This window comes from Megalops cyprinoides, chromosome 2, assembly GCF_013368585.1.
Source record: "Megalops cyprinoides isolate fMegCyp1 chromosome 2, fMegCyp1.pri, whole genome shotgun sequence".
Lineage (NCBI taxonomy): Eukaryota > Metazoa > Chordata > Actinopteri > Elopiformes > Megalopidae > Megalops > Megalops cyprinoides.
The window spans coordinates 56822220-56839732 of NC_050584.1; the positions used below are offsets into that span (position 1 = coordinate 56822220).

General features: G+C 43.2%; 1 protein-coding gene across 1 annotated transcript in view; it reads left to right on the forward strand.

Moving 5' to 3' along the window:
• The window catches only part of arhgap29a (Rho GTPase activating protein 29a), a 39954-nt gene continuing 22441 nt past the window's right edge, over window positions 1-17513 (forward strand). Inside the window, exons 1-2 of the mRNA XM_036521881.1 lie at window positions 1-124; window positions 2075-2437. Coding sequence (XP_036377774.1) covers window positions 2170-2437 — 268 coding nt within the window. The 5' untranslated portion in view covers window positions 1-124; window positions 2075-2169. The remainder of the gene's footprint in view (window positions 125-2074; window positions 2438-17513) is intronic.

Genomic DNA, 17513 nt, shown 5'->3' on the forward strand with positions numbered 1-17513 from the left:
TAAAAAAGAGTTACAACCGTACTGTAGCCACGCGAAGGATTTAAAAACCTGGATCTAGACGTGGTGCTTAAACTACCAATTTCTGGATTTCCCCCAAGTGCAATGTTACAGAATTACAGCCCAAGTGAGTATATTTATAACGCAAATGATGAAGAACTGATGTAGTTGTAACCAGTCAAATCTTCTGCAAATCAAACTAGCAAGCTACCTCATAGCAAACAGGACTAACCAGTGAATATTTTGCCTTTTGCATGCGTGCAAGTGTTTGTTTTCTCAGGTTACAAATTGTGCATCACTGCTCAATGTTTAAAGACCTTGTTTTTCAAACGAGAACAAAATGAGGCGTTTGGAGAATTGACGCTTTGTCATGTGTAGTACGGCGCATCTCCTACGTTGCATTCATAAGGATTACTGTAGTTGCAGTTACGGCGTATAATGCGATGAGTATAACGTGGAACGTGACTGTGAATGTGTGCCTATAAGGGACGATCATGTGGAAACAACAGATTGAATTAATCTGAATTGTTTTTGAAAAACAACTTTTCTACGAGCGTATCACGTAGCTGTTGACTGTGATTTGACTGCGATGGTGTGGTTCATTTTAAGTGTGTCAGCATTGCCTAGAGATACCTACAGCGAGTCGAGTTAACGTGTTTACATCTCACGAGGTGAAGTTAGAGATTATTTATTTCAGGAAATCGTGAAATGATAGCTGTTGTTTGTGCATGCAAGCAGTTGAGAGCCCAAAACAAGGGTCGATAACTATACTACGAAGTCCAGTTACATTTCTATTATCAATAATCGAGAACAAGTCTAGCAATATAGTGTTATAGCTAACTAAAAGGGAAAACAAAAGGAATTTTTAGTTTTAGTTTTTGTGTTAGAGATTGTTTCAGTTTGTGGATAAACGTTTGTTTCTCCCAGTTGTTGAGTTTGAACTTCTGAGAAGGGCAATACTCCCATGTAAGCGTATTTTCTGGTTGAAGAGACACCATCGGCCACCTTGTTGCCAGGAAGGGTTAATTACCCGTTTGCTAATCCGGTTTAGGTGTATTTTAGGGGGGTATGATCAGACATGTGGTCATAGTGGGGTCTTTAGAGGACCACGGGGATTACACAATGAATTTGTTCCAAAATAGCAATTAAAGGTGTGTGGGCCTCTTATAATTATGGCCAATTATCTCTGTGTTCAGCACCCAGAACTACCTGGTAGCGCGGTAGTACGTTACCACTTTTACATATTCTCTTTGGTAACAGTACATCTAATTATATCTCTTCGCTGCTACTTCTCCAGTAATTCTCGTCTTCAAAATAGAGAAGAAATTATGAACTGAATGCTCTTTTTATTGTTTGAAATTTAGAAGCTTGGAAATTGCATTTGTAACGTAATGCTCATCACTCATGATCGAGGACACTAGAGCACATACTCGGTCATTTAGTAATGAAGTATGGATGCGAGAATGCCTTTATCCTCCTACGTACGATGCGTCTATAGATGGTATTCAGAGGATGTCGAAGCGTGGTTTTTATGGCTCCGTCGTTGTCATGTAAGGTGCTACTAATGCATGTTTTCGGATGGAAGGGTGGGGAGATGTTCAATTAAAGCTGTTGCAGAGTTAAGATTAGATGAGTAGATGATAGCCTGTTGTCTCTGTAATCATTTTTTCCACCCAATGAAAGGGGGCTTTGACGGCCCTTTAAAGCTCTTATCAGCTCACTGATCTTTCACAGATGGGGTTTCTGAAAGGCCTTAAGTGTGGCTGCCTTGTTACCATGAGCTGTCCCTCAGCATAAAGCCTGTCCTATTTCATTTGATATGCCTTATTGCATCTGTTGAATACAATGTTGATATTAAACATGAATGATTTCATATCTGTGCTGTATTTGTTCATAATTCTAGAAATAATTTCCCGTTATTATGTGGCAGTATATGTGGTAGTTTTCTTGACACGTAACCTGTCTCTGGGAACATCATTGCTTTTTTCTTTTTTCTTCGTTTTTTGATTTGAGATGATGTCTTCACTTCCTGTTCCCTTTGTGCGGTTCCCTTTTCTGACGAGGTTCCTCTTTGCAGCAGGTTCAGATCTCCACGGTCCAGAGTCTCGTGGAATCTGAGGGTGACGAGTCCGGGATCACTGTAGGGACGGGGGCTCCGTGGCGGCTGCCGGGATGTTACGACAGAGCAACAGTGGTGGGAATAAGCGCTCCCTGGGCATCTCCCGGCTCTCCAACTCGCACTTCCTGCCCCTCTCCCCAGGCTCGGGCACCTGGGGCGTGGGCCGCACGGCCAAGAGCAGCTCCCTGAGCTCCATCAGCTCTGGCTCGGACGGGGCCGACGCCCGGGGGGTAGACCCCGACTACATCATGCAGCTGGTCAACGATGTGCGCAAGTTTGCCGACGTGCTGCTGCATCTGAAGGAGGCTTTCCACTCTGAAGGTGAGTCTACCGCTGTCCACCTCTGTGCTGGGGGGGTGATTGGGTGCTAGGTGCAGGAAGGTTTCCCCTAGACATGTTAGGACATTAATCGCTGCAGAGAAACAACCAAGACATCCTCTTGGGCAGCAGTTAATTCTGTGTGGAGTTCACATGCTGGAGGAGCTGTCAGTCAGACCCAGCCTGCAGAGTAATCAGCAGGTTCAGTGTTGTCCTTCTGCCTGTGAACTGACCTGGCCTTGTCCGCTCGGTTAGTGACTCCGCTTTATCTCCAAATGGGTGAAAGTTGTACTCAGGTGCAGACTGTAATCTGACCTCCAAGATTAAACATGGTCTGTGATACAGCTAAGAGAGACCATTTGTCCCTTGTGTCTCTCATTCCTGGAAAGGGCACGTTTTGGGCAGGTTTTGACTGATTAGGTTTTGTAAATCACCTTATTTGTCTCTAATATGTCATCAGAAGTAGTTTTCAAATGAATTAATATCTAGTTTTAATTGAATTCCCCTATCCAGGTCTGCCTTTAGTGCTACTTGCCCTAACCAGCCTGCAGGAACTGGTCACTTGAATCTACTTAACCTAAATGGGTACAATAGTGTTGAGCTATTTTGTAAGGTGATTGCATGCAAAGGGATTAGATTATAGTGCATAAATGCCCTCATTGATACATTTTGGATTAAAACAACAGCTCTTGTTTGTTGCTCTTGGGCAGTTGGGCAGTTTCAAAGCTCTTAATGCCTAATTTGGAGAAAATTAAAAACAAATGCTGCACCCATTACTGTGCTGGAGAATTGACTATAGTGGTGTCGCTGTCCTGTGGTCTGAATACATTGTCATAACATGGCAGCTATGAGGATGCCAGAATGTTGTCTGTAGGAAACATACAGCCTGTGTTTTAATAGCATGTCACAAAAGTTGCTTCAGACTTCCTCTTGCATCATTACCCCGTAAGGCTGAAAATAGAAAGCCAGCGCTGGTGTGGCTGGATTCATGAGAGGTTCTGTAAATTGAAGCAATCCTCTGTAATTAAATAGCTTTTATCCCCACAAGCAATCATGTCCAGATGTTAATGTGGGGGTCCCTGGAGTGCTTCTAAATCATTCAAAAACACACATTTAAAAAATGAGAGAGTAAGCGCCTCTTAAGAAAGTGATTGATCTTGTGTATGTGCGTGTTTTGTCATTATTGCATTCTTCCTCCTGCTGCTTGGTCAGCTGGGATCAGGCCTGGGGTTTGTAATTCCTGTCTTGCGGTAGTTTCTGCAGTCAGAAAGCCCTCCAATTAGAGCCGTGCCACAGTGTCTGAGCTTTACGGAGGCCACTCCTTGTGAATCAAAGGCACACCGACTGGCTGCCTGGCCTCAGCTCCGGAGAGTGACAACATGAAAGGGAGAACTCGAGAGTAGTGGGTTTGACCTGGGTTCATACCCAGGAGGTTGCCGGTTCAGGTCCAATCCGGGACGCTGCTGTTGACACTTTCAGGAAAGGACTGGACCTGAAGACCTGAGGTTCTTTGGTTTAAGCACTAAGCTGTACAGCGTGGTGATTTGTAACATTTCCATTCTAAATTTACATGATTCTCCTGACTTTATTCTAAGAGGAATGACCAGTTTTCCAATATACTGATTTACCATTTTAAGAGAGAATTATAATGGTAGTTTTCCTCGCTTTATATATACTTCCTGGTTGTAACTCTGCTACAGACTGGTACACTGTTATACATGGACAAACAATGTGACAGGTTTACATTACCCTCACAGTGCGTATTGTTTCACAGCCCTTAGAAAGGGTTCAGTTGATTTATAGTATCCTCTCAGTTTTTACGTAACCTTCTGCAAATGACCCAGGAATCTCAGCGCAGTAACTTCACAGCACCTTTGAGAGAGTTTTGATTTGTAATGTACTAAGTTAAATGCTTTTTGTTTCTTCTGTCTGCTCTGATGCCCACACATTTTAAACATGCACTGGAGAGCATGTTTGGAAGAACAGGACTGAGATGCTAGGATTCGCAGGAAGAAGGGAAGCATGTGGTAGCCTGAATTTATGGGTAATTGTGTAAATAGACTCACTGGAACCGTGACAAACGACTAAAAGTGACCATTGCAATTATCTGCAAAGTACAGGAAAGGGCAAATTTGCAAGGGAGACAAATTATCCTGGAGGAAATTGAAAGCGGAGCTTTGAGGAATACGACCTGCCTGTAATTCATTCTTTCTCAGCAGTCGATCTAAAAGAGAAATTTCACTTTTGAAAAGGAATAATAATAAAAAAAACCATGAGCTGTAACTGAAAAAATGTGTTCTGATGTTGTGCTCTGCTTATCATTAGGTAGTATGCTGTATGTCATGTACAGTGGTACAGGATGAAATTCAATCTTTCCGTTTTGGAATTTAGCATTCATTTTAACAAGAACTTCAAGGATACATTGCTTCCCCCTGCAGTACTTCCACTTTTTATTTCAAGTTAAAATTAAATGTGGTGTAAGTTACGAGAGAAGTGACCCAACACATCCTTAAAGATATAATTCTGTGCTGGTCAAACCGCAACACAGGAAGACTGAAAGTGGATCTATTTGTACCTTATTGTGAATGCAAAAGCATTCACTAGAGAATCTTTTTGGCCTTATCAAGCTGTTTTTTTATGTCTGGTTCAACACAGAAACTTGTGTCATGGTTCCCTCTTTGTTAATGTTAAAGTTGTGCTTGGCAAGAATAAATCTTGATGATAGCAAATGCATGGGCCAATAAATGTCTTCAAAGTGTGTTTAGTGGCAGTTAAAAGGGTGAGTCTTAAAGGCTGAACTGTGTTTTGCCTGAGAATAAAGCTCTTGTGAATTAGTTCATATGGCTTGGTTAGAAGCGGTTCAAATCCCTTTCAATTTTTGACATTCTCATTCCCCTGTCTTTCTGTGAAAAGGCATAGCAAGCACCATCTTTTTTCCACCATGCAGTACTTAATAGTAAACGGCAATACTCCTTGCATGACCCTCAGTTCAGCAATAGTAACTTTGTTCACAGCTAATGATGTGAAGTTGACACCCTTTGTCTCATGGATTTGGTCCTGAGTTCCTTACAGTGGTGATTTGGCTGAAACTTAACTTTCCCATGTAATAATAGCAGGAACCTTCACATTACTCCCTAGGGGAGCCATGGCTGGTTCCAGTAGGGATTTGATTTTTTGTTTTGCTTTGTTTTTTCCACTTTCTTTTTTTATTCATGCCACCTTAAATGGTGATGATCGGTCGTTTGCTGCATGTAGGGTTTGATTTAGCAAGTTAGGAGTACCTCTGACCTCTTATGAAGATCTGTGATAGCATCCTCAATGGATTCTCTACAAAAATGAAAAAGGGCACTTGGCTGTTTCGTCTGCTAGGGAATACATTTTGAACACAAAGTTCTCTCAGTATAGAGATAATAGTTTAGAGACATCTCAACCTTTTCATACACCGGATTCCATGTGAATGGCATGAAACTAACTGGGCTGGATTCTTCGGTGGTTTTCTTTTTCCTTTGGTTGCGCTGGTCAGTTTTTTGTCTGAAACCACAGGTCAGTTGTGTGCTTACTCTACTGGTTCTTGGTCTTTGTAATATGCATGTTATTCCCAAAACAATCATTTAAAAGACAGAAAAGTTTCCTTTTGATAAGAGGTGTGCAATTTGCATTGACAACTGACCTTTGGTCATTTCCATTAAGTGTGTAAATCATTATAGAGACAACATAACTACTACATTTGTGTCACAGTGACTGCATAGTTATTGCTCATTTGTGTATTACTGTAGAGAATGTAGTTAAATGAAAAATTGTTAACACTTCTTTGAATTTTCTAGTTGATAGTGGTTACTCTGTGTCTCTTAGGCTATGGCATGATCATATGTGTGGTCTTGCTGAAAGGAATGTCAGTGTGCTGCCACTGGGCATTTTCAGTTTTGATCAATATGAGAAAAGTGTAGATGATTTCTATAATTTTTTTTGTCTTCTTTTATCTTACATGAGTACTCTATAGTAACTGCGAGTTCTTTTCCTGCTGTTTGCAATGTAGACCATAGCCCATAAGCTTTTTCTTTGTCGGCGTCTGTGTCTGTTTTATATGTTTGACTGAAGAGGTATTCAACAAGGGTGTAGACTCTTTCAAGAAGCAAAGAGCATTGAAGCTAGATTCGTGCATTCGTTTCATTGTGCCAGTGTTCCAAGAAGGCGTATTTGTTCAGGAATTTTGTTTCCTCCAACTTGAGCCTGATGCTGGTCTCAGACCTCATGACCTGGATCTTTGATTAGCGGCGTCTTAAACTGCAGAATGTCTCAGGGACTTGGCTCTGAGATGCAGCCACAATTTTAGTGCTTTTTGGGTATTTATCTTCATGGATACAGGATTTAGTTTGCCCTGCTTCTGTTACTTGGTGTTTTTTTTGTGCATACAAAACGTACTGTATATGTAACCTTGTAACCATGTAATTCATGTTCCACCAAATATCAGAAATTTGGTTCATTTTGTATTTGGTACGGTCATTGGAAAATTTTAATAGAATTTTTAAATTTCTTTGGAGTAGCTGCTGTGATAAAATTGTCGTGGGTGTTTTAGGTTCATCTGGATGATTGCCTTTGTGTGGAGAACCTACTTGACTGTGAATATGTGTTTCTCTATGGTCTAAATCTAATGGGAAAAAATGCTTTTGATGTGGTTTAGGATCAATGATGCTAAACGCATTAGAGTAGGAGTTGGTAAGAGTGGAGTCAGATGAAATTAAAGATGTATTGAGCAGAACTGAAAGAGAACCCATCTGAAATATCTGTCAATTATGCAGAGGCATGGCAGAGGTTGGCTATGCCTCACTGTTCTTTTTTCAGTGTTCTTGGTATGAGGGACAGAGAGGCATGTCCACTGGCATGGCTGTTAGCTAGTGGCTGTGCCTGTCCTGCTGTTAAAAGCTCTACCAGCAGCACATTATTCAGTGTCTGGAAATGACATGCCAGTGTTAAAATGTTTCTTTTTGTAGTTGGATTCAGCTGTGACTTAACTGATTTGTAGACTGTTGTGTTTCGCCTCATCAGTAATCAGTGATTGGTGATCACTGAGAGTGATTGTGATGTCCCTTCTATGTAAAAAGTAAAATCCTCTCCATACCCATTTTCTACTAATGTCCTAGCTACACCTCACTGTGATTGCTGTGGACGCCCTGCTCAGCCTCACTGCTGGGTTTTAGAGAGGGCATTATGATGTCACCACATTCTGAAGCACAAAGAGCAAGCACTTCTGCACCGCATGTCTTTTACAAATTCAAAACATTCACATTTTTCTGAGTTTTATTCAGTCGTAGCTGTGACCTCTCTGGCACAAAAGCCAAAGAGGACAGGACCTCGTGTGTCCCACCCGCTGACCCAAAATGAGTGTCACATTCTTTTGAAAACTAGTTGTTGGTCAGAATAAAACAAAATGATTGTTAAAAAACAGAAACGTTTGGGGAAAAAAAAAAAAAAAAAAAACTGTCTGCAGTTCACTGCATTGCATAAGTACATGTTTTATGTATATATAGACACGCATGCACTCACTCACTCACTCACAACCTGTTGCTGTTGATGCAGCTTATTTCATTCTTTGTTCTGTGAAGCAGAGTGATGGTTAGCATGTGTCAGCCCTTTTGAAATCAGAAACAACAAGAGCACAGAGGGGCTCTCTCTGAAGAAAAGTGAGTGCTGCTGGGAAGTGGTCCTTTGGAAAGAGATACCGCACTGACAGCGCCTCTTTCATATTCATGCCACTCCTTTGGCCGCTCTCTGGAATTCGGGGACATTTTGCAGCTCAAGTAACCCTAAATATGTTCTGAAATCTTTTTCCCTCTCGAGGACCCATGCGTTGGGCTCATGACCCATTGAAAAAGAACATTTCCTGCTATTTGCATTCACGCGTTTAATATTTAGCAGGACGGTGGCTTCAGAAGTGGGTTTGTTGTCTTTGAGTTTATCTTCCTCAGTATGACTCAGAATGCTGAATGACTCGGTGTACCGTGCTGTCTCTGATACCATGTCTTGGGGTAGTGAGATACAGCACCAAAGATGGTGAGTAATACATTCTCTCCAGTAGTGCTCAGGGGACAGTCTTCAGGGCTCAGGCAGAGAGGTCAAATGCACCTTATGACTCAAGTGTTCATCGTGAAGTACTCAGATGAAGGTTTCAGGTCTGCTTCAAGTCAGCAGTGTGTGAAATGGTCATCACATCAATCTGATGCTGCACACACACGCACTTCTCTCTCTCTAACATGTGCAAATTGTTTATGTGTCTCTTTATACTGGAAAAAGACCGTATGATTTGGCAAGATTTAGCCTAGAGTTCTGCCCTTCCTTACACCTGAAGCTTCAGCAGAAATTTAAAAAAAAAAGCCTCTTGGCTGAGTCTCACCATCAACCTTCCCTCACTCCTTAATCTTTGTGATGGCTCCCCCTAAAAAATAACAAAGTGGGCTTGATTTCACATATATTGCACATCAGTCATTTTTTTCCCACCTGTGCGTTTTAAACTGCAGGAGGAAAGCTCATCACATTTTCAACCTCGACTATCTGCTATCTTCTTTTGAGGTTGAAACTTTACTTTTTTAAAGCCTGAAAGGTTTTTTTTTTCATTCCTCTTCAGGGACAGCTGCAGTGTTGTCTTCCTTTGTGTTTCTGGTTATACTCGACTGAAACCCTGAGGAGAAATGGAGGGTACATTTTGTACTGCTCCATCAATATCAACCCTCACGGCAGAGCCCGTTAGCGGCGGCACAGCTAATCATTTTGATGGGGGTGAAAAAGCTCCTGGGCTTCCATAGTGGGGCTGTATGTACCTCCCCTCCCCCTCCAGCATACTCCGCATTCCTTTAGAACAAATGCTCACTTGTTGCTTTAGTGCCTAAGATCAACAGTTGCTAGATGTGAGACACTTCTGAAATACCAAACTGAAAAATTGAAATTTTCTTTGTTTTTGTGAAGTCAGTTTTTTCTTTCTTTCTTTCTTTCTTGAATGGCAATTCTTTGACCTGGTGGTGGTATTCTGAGACTTTTGGCAATTGATCCCACTGACTTGGCGCACAAAAATACTCTATGGAAGCCTTGCGTACCACTGGTATCCAAGGAGCCAAGTCGTGGTTGTCACAAATGCATCATGGTTGACATGGCGTCATTTATAAGGACGTTTTACCTCAGGGTTTTGGAAAAGACAGTTTGCTTGCTTAAATTTACTTTAGGCTTAAAAAAATAAACAGGTTGGTTGTTTAACCTTTTGTTGCACACCTTTCAGAACTGACAGCAGGTCAGTTCACCCAGAATGCGTAATACACTGCATGTAGTGTATTGAACAAAACCTATAATCCTAACACATTCTGAATGTTGTGCTCTGTAGAGTTTGTGCAGGTTTGTGTGCTTGCTTTTTTTTATGCACAACCTCGAAGGAGGCACTTGGTGAACCAAAAAAGAGCCTGGTTTCGTACAGTGGCACTCACTAGGTCATCAGTGACAGTCTTTTCATTTTGTGTCTGACCCAAATAAATCAGTGTTTTTCAGGACTTTTCAACCTTGCTTTCACATTGACTGCGCTGAAGTGTGTGCGCAGGAAAACTCTGCGCCTCCTTTGTGCCCATTTCAGTTTTGCTCAAAATTTTCACCCATTTTGAGTCATCCCTTCTTGTTTATTATAGCTTGCCTTCCTGCCTGAGTCATATACTGTCCTAAATCGCCGGTGACATAGATAAGAAAAAATGTTTTTCAACATGAGAAAATGTGCGCTTTGATTTAATATTTAACCAAGTAGGTGTTGGAAAAGTCCGCCTTGCCTTTGCACAAGTGCTGTTACGTTCACTAGACTGCATCGATGACTAATTTGTGGCAGGACTCCAGGAATGTGTTGGGGCATACTGATTCTTTCCCATATCATGTTTTTTATTTGCTAGAATTAATATCAAACACATGAACCCTCACTAACATCCATACATTCCAAACAAACAGTGTGTTGTATGGCCTTATTTATGTATTTTTTGTCATGGTAACTTGATAGAAAGGCTACTCCCACACAGCATGGGAGATTTTTTCCCCTTTTTTTTCATAACACCAAAACTTTGTGGGAAACTGGTTAAGCTGTTTGTCCTCTGGGAAAACCTGAATGCAGTTTTGTGATTTGTGGTTGAGATCTCCCTTCATGAAATGATGGTCTAAAATTAGCCTGCTCTGGCTTTTCTCTGATGTTTCAGACCATTCAGTGGCTGTAGATATCTGTTGAGAGGAGTTTTCCCTTTAGATTTAAGAGCCACAGGAGAGAGCGTCAGCTGGTCAAAAAATCCCCTTATACGGGATCCTAGAGTCTATCTGTATTTAAGGATACTGCAGATCAACCCAAAAGGATTGTTTAGTTGAGATGTCACTCCAGGAAAGCTCTTAAATGAAAGATCTAGTTTCACTCCTGGTTTGGACGGCAGCGTGAGAACATCTCATTCTTGTTGCTGAGTGTTGTGGTAGGCCTTGACTGATTGCCTTTGAGGTTGTCTGCTTTCGTGACATGGAGACGAACGGGTTGGTGCACCAAGTAATCCAGGTTGCATGGATTCTTCGCGCACAGAGTACATTCATAGGTTGTAGAGACAGGAGAAGGGATTGGAAGGGAGGAGAAGAGCAGGGCAAAGAGGAACAGAGCAGTTAAATTCACCGAGGAATATATGAAATGGGAAATAGTACGACAGGTACCCAATACATCAGTCAAATTTTATTTGAACTAGAACTAGAAAATATTATCTCAGAGTATTTCACAGATGATGTGCCATATGAACAATTTAAGTAAAAGTGATTTAGGTGAAAGGAATGAGAGAAGTCCGGACAACACACCTTAGTTACATAATAATAAGTTATATAACTAAATTGTTCTTGAGAGGTAGAATAATTCTAGAAAAACCACACATGTTACTGAGAAAAAGGTGAAACATTTCCCCTCAGTCCTTGGGTAATATCCAACTGTAAAACCTCAAGAGCAAATCCTCTTTATCTATTGTGCTGATAATAGAGCTAACTTAAGAGGTAACCAGACTGCCACAGATAGAGCATTACAATTTATTATCTGAAGCCACAGAAAGCAGACACATGATTCATCGTAGAATGGGGCCTCCGTGCTGACCAGGGTTCGAATTTCCTTGCATAGATTGGCAGTTAAGTAGATAAAGTGAAATGAACTATTTTACAAGCCCACACCCAAAATGCTTAAATGCTGTGGGTGGTGTTCTTTTTTTTTTTTTTTTTTTTAGCAGGCCTACATCTATTTGTAGCTTAACTGCCTGCCACATTTAAATAAGAGATTTGTAGATGTGTTTCTTTATTTTCCCCACAGAATGTGAAGCTTGCTTTGTGGGTCTCTTGTTGGGTGTGTCTCCTGGAGTGGGGATTTATGGGAATGGGCCCGGATGCAGCTCAGGGAATTAGTTCTGGTGCAAGCGCAGCAGTTAGAGAGCCCCCGGAGAGGAGTTCCAGCATGGTGGCTGGATTGTGTGGGCTTGGCAAATTTATAACCGTGGATAAGCATGTAAAAAGGGGGGGAAAGCATTGGCCCCTCAGTATATCACCCGGGCTCTGTATGCATTACAGGGGTCCTGACACCGAGGTGCTTTTTTGTACCAATGCTGATGTCATGCTTTGTCACAACACCGCAGTGTGCTAGACCCGTCTTGCCAGCGAATTACTCACCCTGGTGTTGTTGACGGCTATTTCTGCTCATTTTCACCATCAGAGGTCTCTTCCTGTGGCATTAAAGGTGTCTGTTGAAATGAAGCAGCAGTGATGACAACTAGGACACCAGCTATGGAAAGAAGGAGGGCTTATTTACAGTGGTTTTCAATTACAATTTGGCATATTGTAAGAGACTGACAAGCCTGTTGACTTATAGGCCTGTTTTGACTCAGAATCCCATCTGGACAAAATGACACCTCAAAGGCCATTGAAGCTGTTGACCTCACTGTGTGGACATGTTAGTCCCTGCAAAGAATTGTAGATGTCCTCCAAACCCAGCTCTGCAGACGACACTGTTTTCTGAGCTCTGGAGAAGTGTTCTTAGAATGAACTGAAGGCATGACTCTTGCTCTAGGCAGTCTGGAAAATGGTGACCGCAAAACTCAGTTGATTCAGTTACAGTGGAAATAAGGGCTTGGACAGGAACTTTGCTTTGCTCATGCATTTGCCTACTTGCTGATCACATTACTAAAGATGAGGAGGATGTGAACTGGCAGGTGTCCTGGAAAAACACAAAATCGACATTTGCACACTCCTCTTAAGGGAAGTTTTTATTCTTTATGCTTCATTTCTGACAAATAAAATGACACATTCTCTATGTGGTACAGTTAATGTGCCATGAGCGGAGCCTCAGTGATCTTTGTGTGAGTTGTGAGTTTTCTCCTGGACAGCTCATATGCCTCAACGGCAAACTACAGTGTGAAACTCCAGTGGCTTATCGGTTATAGCATGTAACTGTGAACGTAACTCTGAAAGTCGTGGTACCTTTTTATTTTACTTTTTTTTGACAGCATATCCTGTCACATTTTTAAAGACTGAGATCCTCCTTCCCTCAGAAGGTTGAATTCTCTGGAAGCAAGTCACTTCCCTTTTCCAACTGTCACAGGCATTGTGCAAAGTGTGGAAACTGCCAGGGGCCTGGCTGGGCTCAGGCTGACGGTGCTCGTGTTACCCAGCCGGTTGCAGATGTTGAGTAATTCCATGTGGGGTGGATTGTGGAATGCCTCCTCCACGGGGAGATCTGGATGAGGGGACTAGTTGGAGACGTCTGCTGGTGTGGGCTCCTTTTTGGACCCCAGTGGGGGTGGGGGTGGGGGTGGGGGGGGGGGGGGTGGTGATGGGTGGACCCGCCCCAGTGCGTGTCTCAATGATGAATCACACGGGCACAGCATGGGAGTCTGATGCGACATGGAGCCGAGGCGAGCTCAGACAGGCCAGCGAAACCACCTGTTGTTGGTATTAGTGGAGAACGTGGCAGCAGACAGCCTTTTCATTTAATGAGATGTTGTTTTGAAATGTGGTGTCATGGGCCCAACTCTGTAGACAGTGCAGTACATATCAAAGGGAAAATAAACTCCAGCAAAGCCCAAAGAAACCTTAGTTTTCAAATGCGCACACACTGAGTGTGCCCTCAGTAATCTCTTTTACTGAAATTAGGTTAAGCATGTGCATTGTTGCCTTGAAGATTTGAAGCCAAGACACTAAATCTATCCATATTAGATTAGGCTCCCTGGAGCCCCCCTCCCCCCAACCTTAACCCCAGACAAATGATCTGAAACCGAGATGGCAAATTTATAAATTGAGGTTCCTCTAACCCCTGCCCCCCACAACTCCCCAGATTAAAGTTGCCCTAGAGAAGACAAGTCAATATGCCATCACATATTGTCAACTCCACTGCCTTGCTTACAGGAAAACACATCATGAGCACTCAGTAGACAGCTCATATGGTTTTTGTAGCTATTTACAGAAGGTGAATTTGCAAATCTGGGGCAAAGGTGATACTGTTAAAAACACAGAAAACAAAAGTGTGTATTCTATTTCCAGTTTATAACAGTGCTTCAGCAGAACTTTGCAGCATACCAACAAAATGTGGTAATTGGATAATTGAATTTTTTTTAATTGCCATCAGCTTTTATTCCTTGCAGCATTTTAGAGCTGGGAAGAGATTTTGCCACGTTGCATCTGTAGAAGCAGATTGCGACTTTTTGTGCTTAGCCCCCCCCCCCCCCCCCCCCCCTCTCTCCAATGATCAAGAGCTACACCCCACCCTCCTACTTCACTGAGTCCCCACTCAAGGGTAAAATATAAACATGGACTAATCAGCTAAAGGTATTTCTGTCAGGGGCTTACCGAGTGGAACCTTCTGTCTAAGGGGAAGTCATGTGGCCATGTGTCATCTTCCGTATAGGCAGCCATGTACAGTACTGGTATCGCATTCCTGCATTAGTAGGCCAAGACACATGTGGAACATCAAGGTTAATTTGTTAAAAGCATCAAGATGTTTACCTTAATCCTTCCAGACCTGAAGCTGATATAAATTTCAGACGAACGTTCCCCATCGGGTTGTTAACAATGCCCATCAAAGAGGAGAGGCTGTAAACCAGTAGGTAAGGCCATGCTAGGCAGTACTCACAACCGGTCATCCTAAGTCGTCCCATGTGAGGGATGGGGGGGAGGGGAGAGAACCAGCGGGCCAGCTTTGTCAATCATGCATAATAATGCTAAAGTGCTCATGGGTAAAGTAAAAAAGGGGTCCCCGTTTGATGTAGGGTAAACAAAACGTGAACAGACCGAGCGTGAAGCGTGGCTGGGGAGTGGCGCAGACAGGGTGGTGGTGGTGGTGGGGGGGGGGGGGGGGGGGGGGACACACGTCCCTTCCTCCAAGACAGGGGGGAGCTCATCCAAGTGCTCACTTCAGTTGATTTTCGCGGGTCTTCTCTGCCCCCCCCCCCCCCCCAGCAAAACAATACCCCCATCCGGCAAATATCAAGTGTGCTCCTTGATCCCATTGTTGTGACATAATGCTTTTATCACAGGACCTACATTTACATTATCTGCAGCTGGTTTTTAAATGAGCCCGATCCTTTGTAGTTAACTAGGCCCAGCATGAAGATGTTCCATGCCCACAGAGTGACCTGACATACATTATAATCATGTCCTCCTACTGGCAGAGAACCACCACTAAATAGAGTTGTGCTGATTACCATTGTTAAATCATTCATTGAACCGGAGGGGGGGAAAAAAGTGCTTGGCAAGGCACCCATCTTTTATGGCTGTGTCACACAAACTGAAGCACTGATAAGTGTGCTGTTATCCTTTATTTTGTTTATTGAGCAATGTCTATTACCACTTCCTCTGTATCGGCTGCTTTTGCTTTCTGAGATGTTCAGAGCCTTTAATCTTTATCTGGTGAATGTGTACACATTGCACTGTGCATGTCATTTGCATTCTGGCTGTATATGGTGTAAATAACAACTGAATAAACTCCTTGAAATAAACTCCTGAGATGCATATGATTCAGCTTAAACTTAACAGACGAACAACCACTGAGCAAATCGGCAACTCTCAAAAATGCTATGTCGGGAGGTGATATTTGGACACAAACCCCGTGGCTCTTCTCATGCCGAATCGGTGGCCTTTGAACTTGACCACCGTGTTTCTCCTCTTGCTGACAGGAAGGCACAAGCCCCTGTCTGTTCTCTGGCCTTAATTCCCTGACCCCCGACAGAGCTGGTCCGGCGTGAGGGAGGGAGGGAGAGCGAGAGAGAGAGAGAGAGACACTGCGGCCATGTTAAGCAGACGAGGGTGAGAGAGCGCTGGGCTCGGGGGGCTTAAGCCGTGCGTGTTGGCTGCCAGTCCGCTGCTGCTCCGTGGGAGTTTTCAAACATCTCCCAAATAAAGCATAGCTGGAATGCCAGCCTCCATACAAACAGGGGCTGCTGAGAGAAGGCCTGCCTGTCTCCTCCCTGTGATGGACAGCTCGGTACAGACATGCAAGGAAAAGCAAATTCCTCGCAACTCACAATAAGCTTCACATTTGTATGCAAAGACAGAGCAAACAATATCCAAGTTTAAACAAGCCGAGGCAAGGGGAAATCTATTTTGGGCCATTGCAAGGGAGAGGATACTCAGTAATATTGTTGTAACGTTAGATGTTAATGTTAATGTTAGAGCATGTAATGCAATCTGGTTTCAAGCAGAGTAGAGCGCATAGTTTTCTGCGATAGGTTTTTGTAGGCCCATACTTGCCAAAATTGTGCTGAACGCGCACTTGATCGGCCCCCATGGTTTGAAAGAAAACATGTTTTTTTTCACACATTCCGTTTCAAAGTTAAAATAAATAATACATTCTTTTGCACTTTTGATCTAGCATTGTTATTCACTAATAAAATAGCAGTCATTGACATTAGGGCACAAACAAAGAGGTTTTGAGGTTGGCACCACAAATTCTAGAGCATGCCTTTGTCAGTCAGCCATTTCTGTTCTGAGCTCTCAATGTCACCTCTTCACAGCAACATGGTACAGTAAGATATTGCAGTGTCACACCTCCCGTTCTGTTCCTGACACTATGGGTTCATCTGCTTCTCTCTGTATGCTCAAGTCATGAAACTGGTGTCTCTGGGAGGTGTTATCCTCCCTCCATTGTGGCTAAAACCTCACTCTATACTGCGGTGCCCATCTCTTTTGTCATGCTAATGAGCAACCTGTGCCACTGTCCACTCTAAATGGTCAGGACCTACAGGGAAGGTGCTCTGCCTTCCCTGTAGCAGCTCTTTGGTGGTGGCCTATTGTCTGTGGTCATGGGAAAAAAAACGCATCAAAGGTGAGGCAGCAGGGCCAGGCATGGCTCTCCTCACCAGGCACCGCTCTCTTCTTCTCAGGCGGCATGTAATCTCCTCACCCCTTGGGCTGGGCTGTAGGTGGTCTGCGTGCTTCTCTGAGGTGGGTCAGGCCAAAGAGAAAGTGCCTCTGGGCCCATGCTAGCTAATGGTCCATCTCACCACTGAAAGAATGGCTTGTGTCAGAGGTTAAGTGATTTGATGTTTTCTGCCTTTTAAAAGAGGACTATAAAGGTTAATTTTACTTATTCAGAGTGCCTGCTGGCATCTATTCATGAAGTCCCGCTTTGCTGTGGCGCCGCGCATAATGCCCAGTGCTTTAAATCACTTCAGAACCGCAGAGCTTGTTAACCGTGCTGGCTGGCTGCATAGGTGCACCTAATTCAAACTGTCACACCCAATGCTGTTTGATCTAAGCTTTCACAATAAATTAAAGAAGCTGGCACACACTCACGTGCACACGTGCATGCATACTGTACCTACATACACACCTACTGTAGTAAAACCTCAGGGGCTTGGAGAGGTGAGATGCAGGTCGTATTTTCCCTGTGCTGTGCTTTTCAGCTGGAATCTCACTCATGTTACGGTTCACACTGAGCCTCCCAGAAAATGGGCCACATGGGATGGCATTTCCTAGTTTTGGCCAAGCATGCAGTCGTAATCTGTATTTGTGAAGAGTATTTATTCAGCAGTGCATGAGATGGAGGATGTATGTATGCATCTCTGAA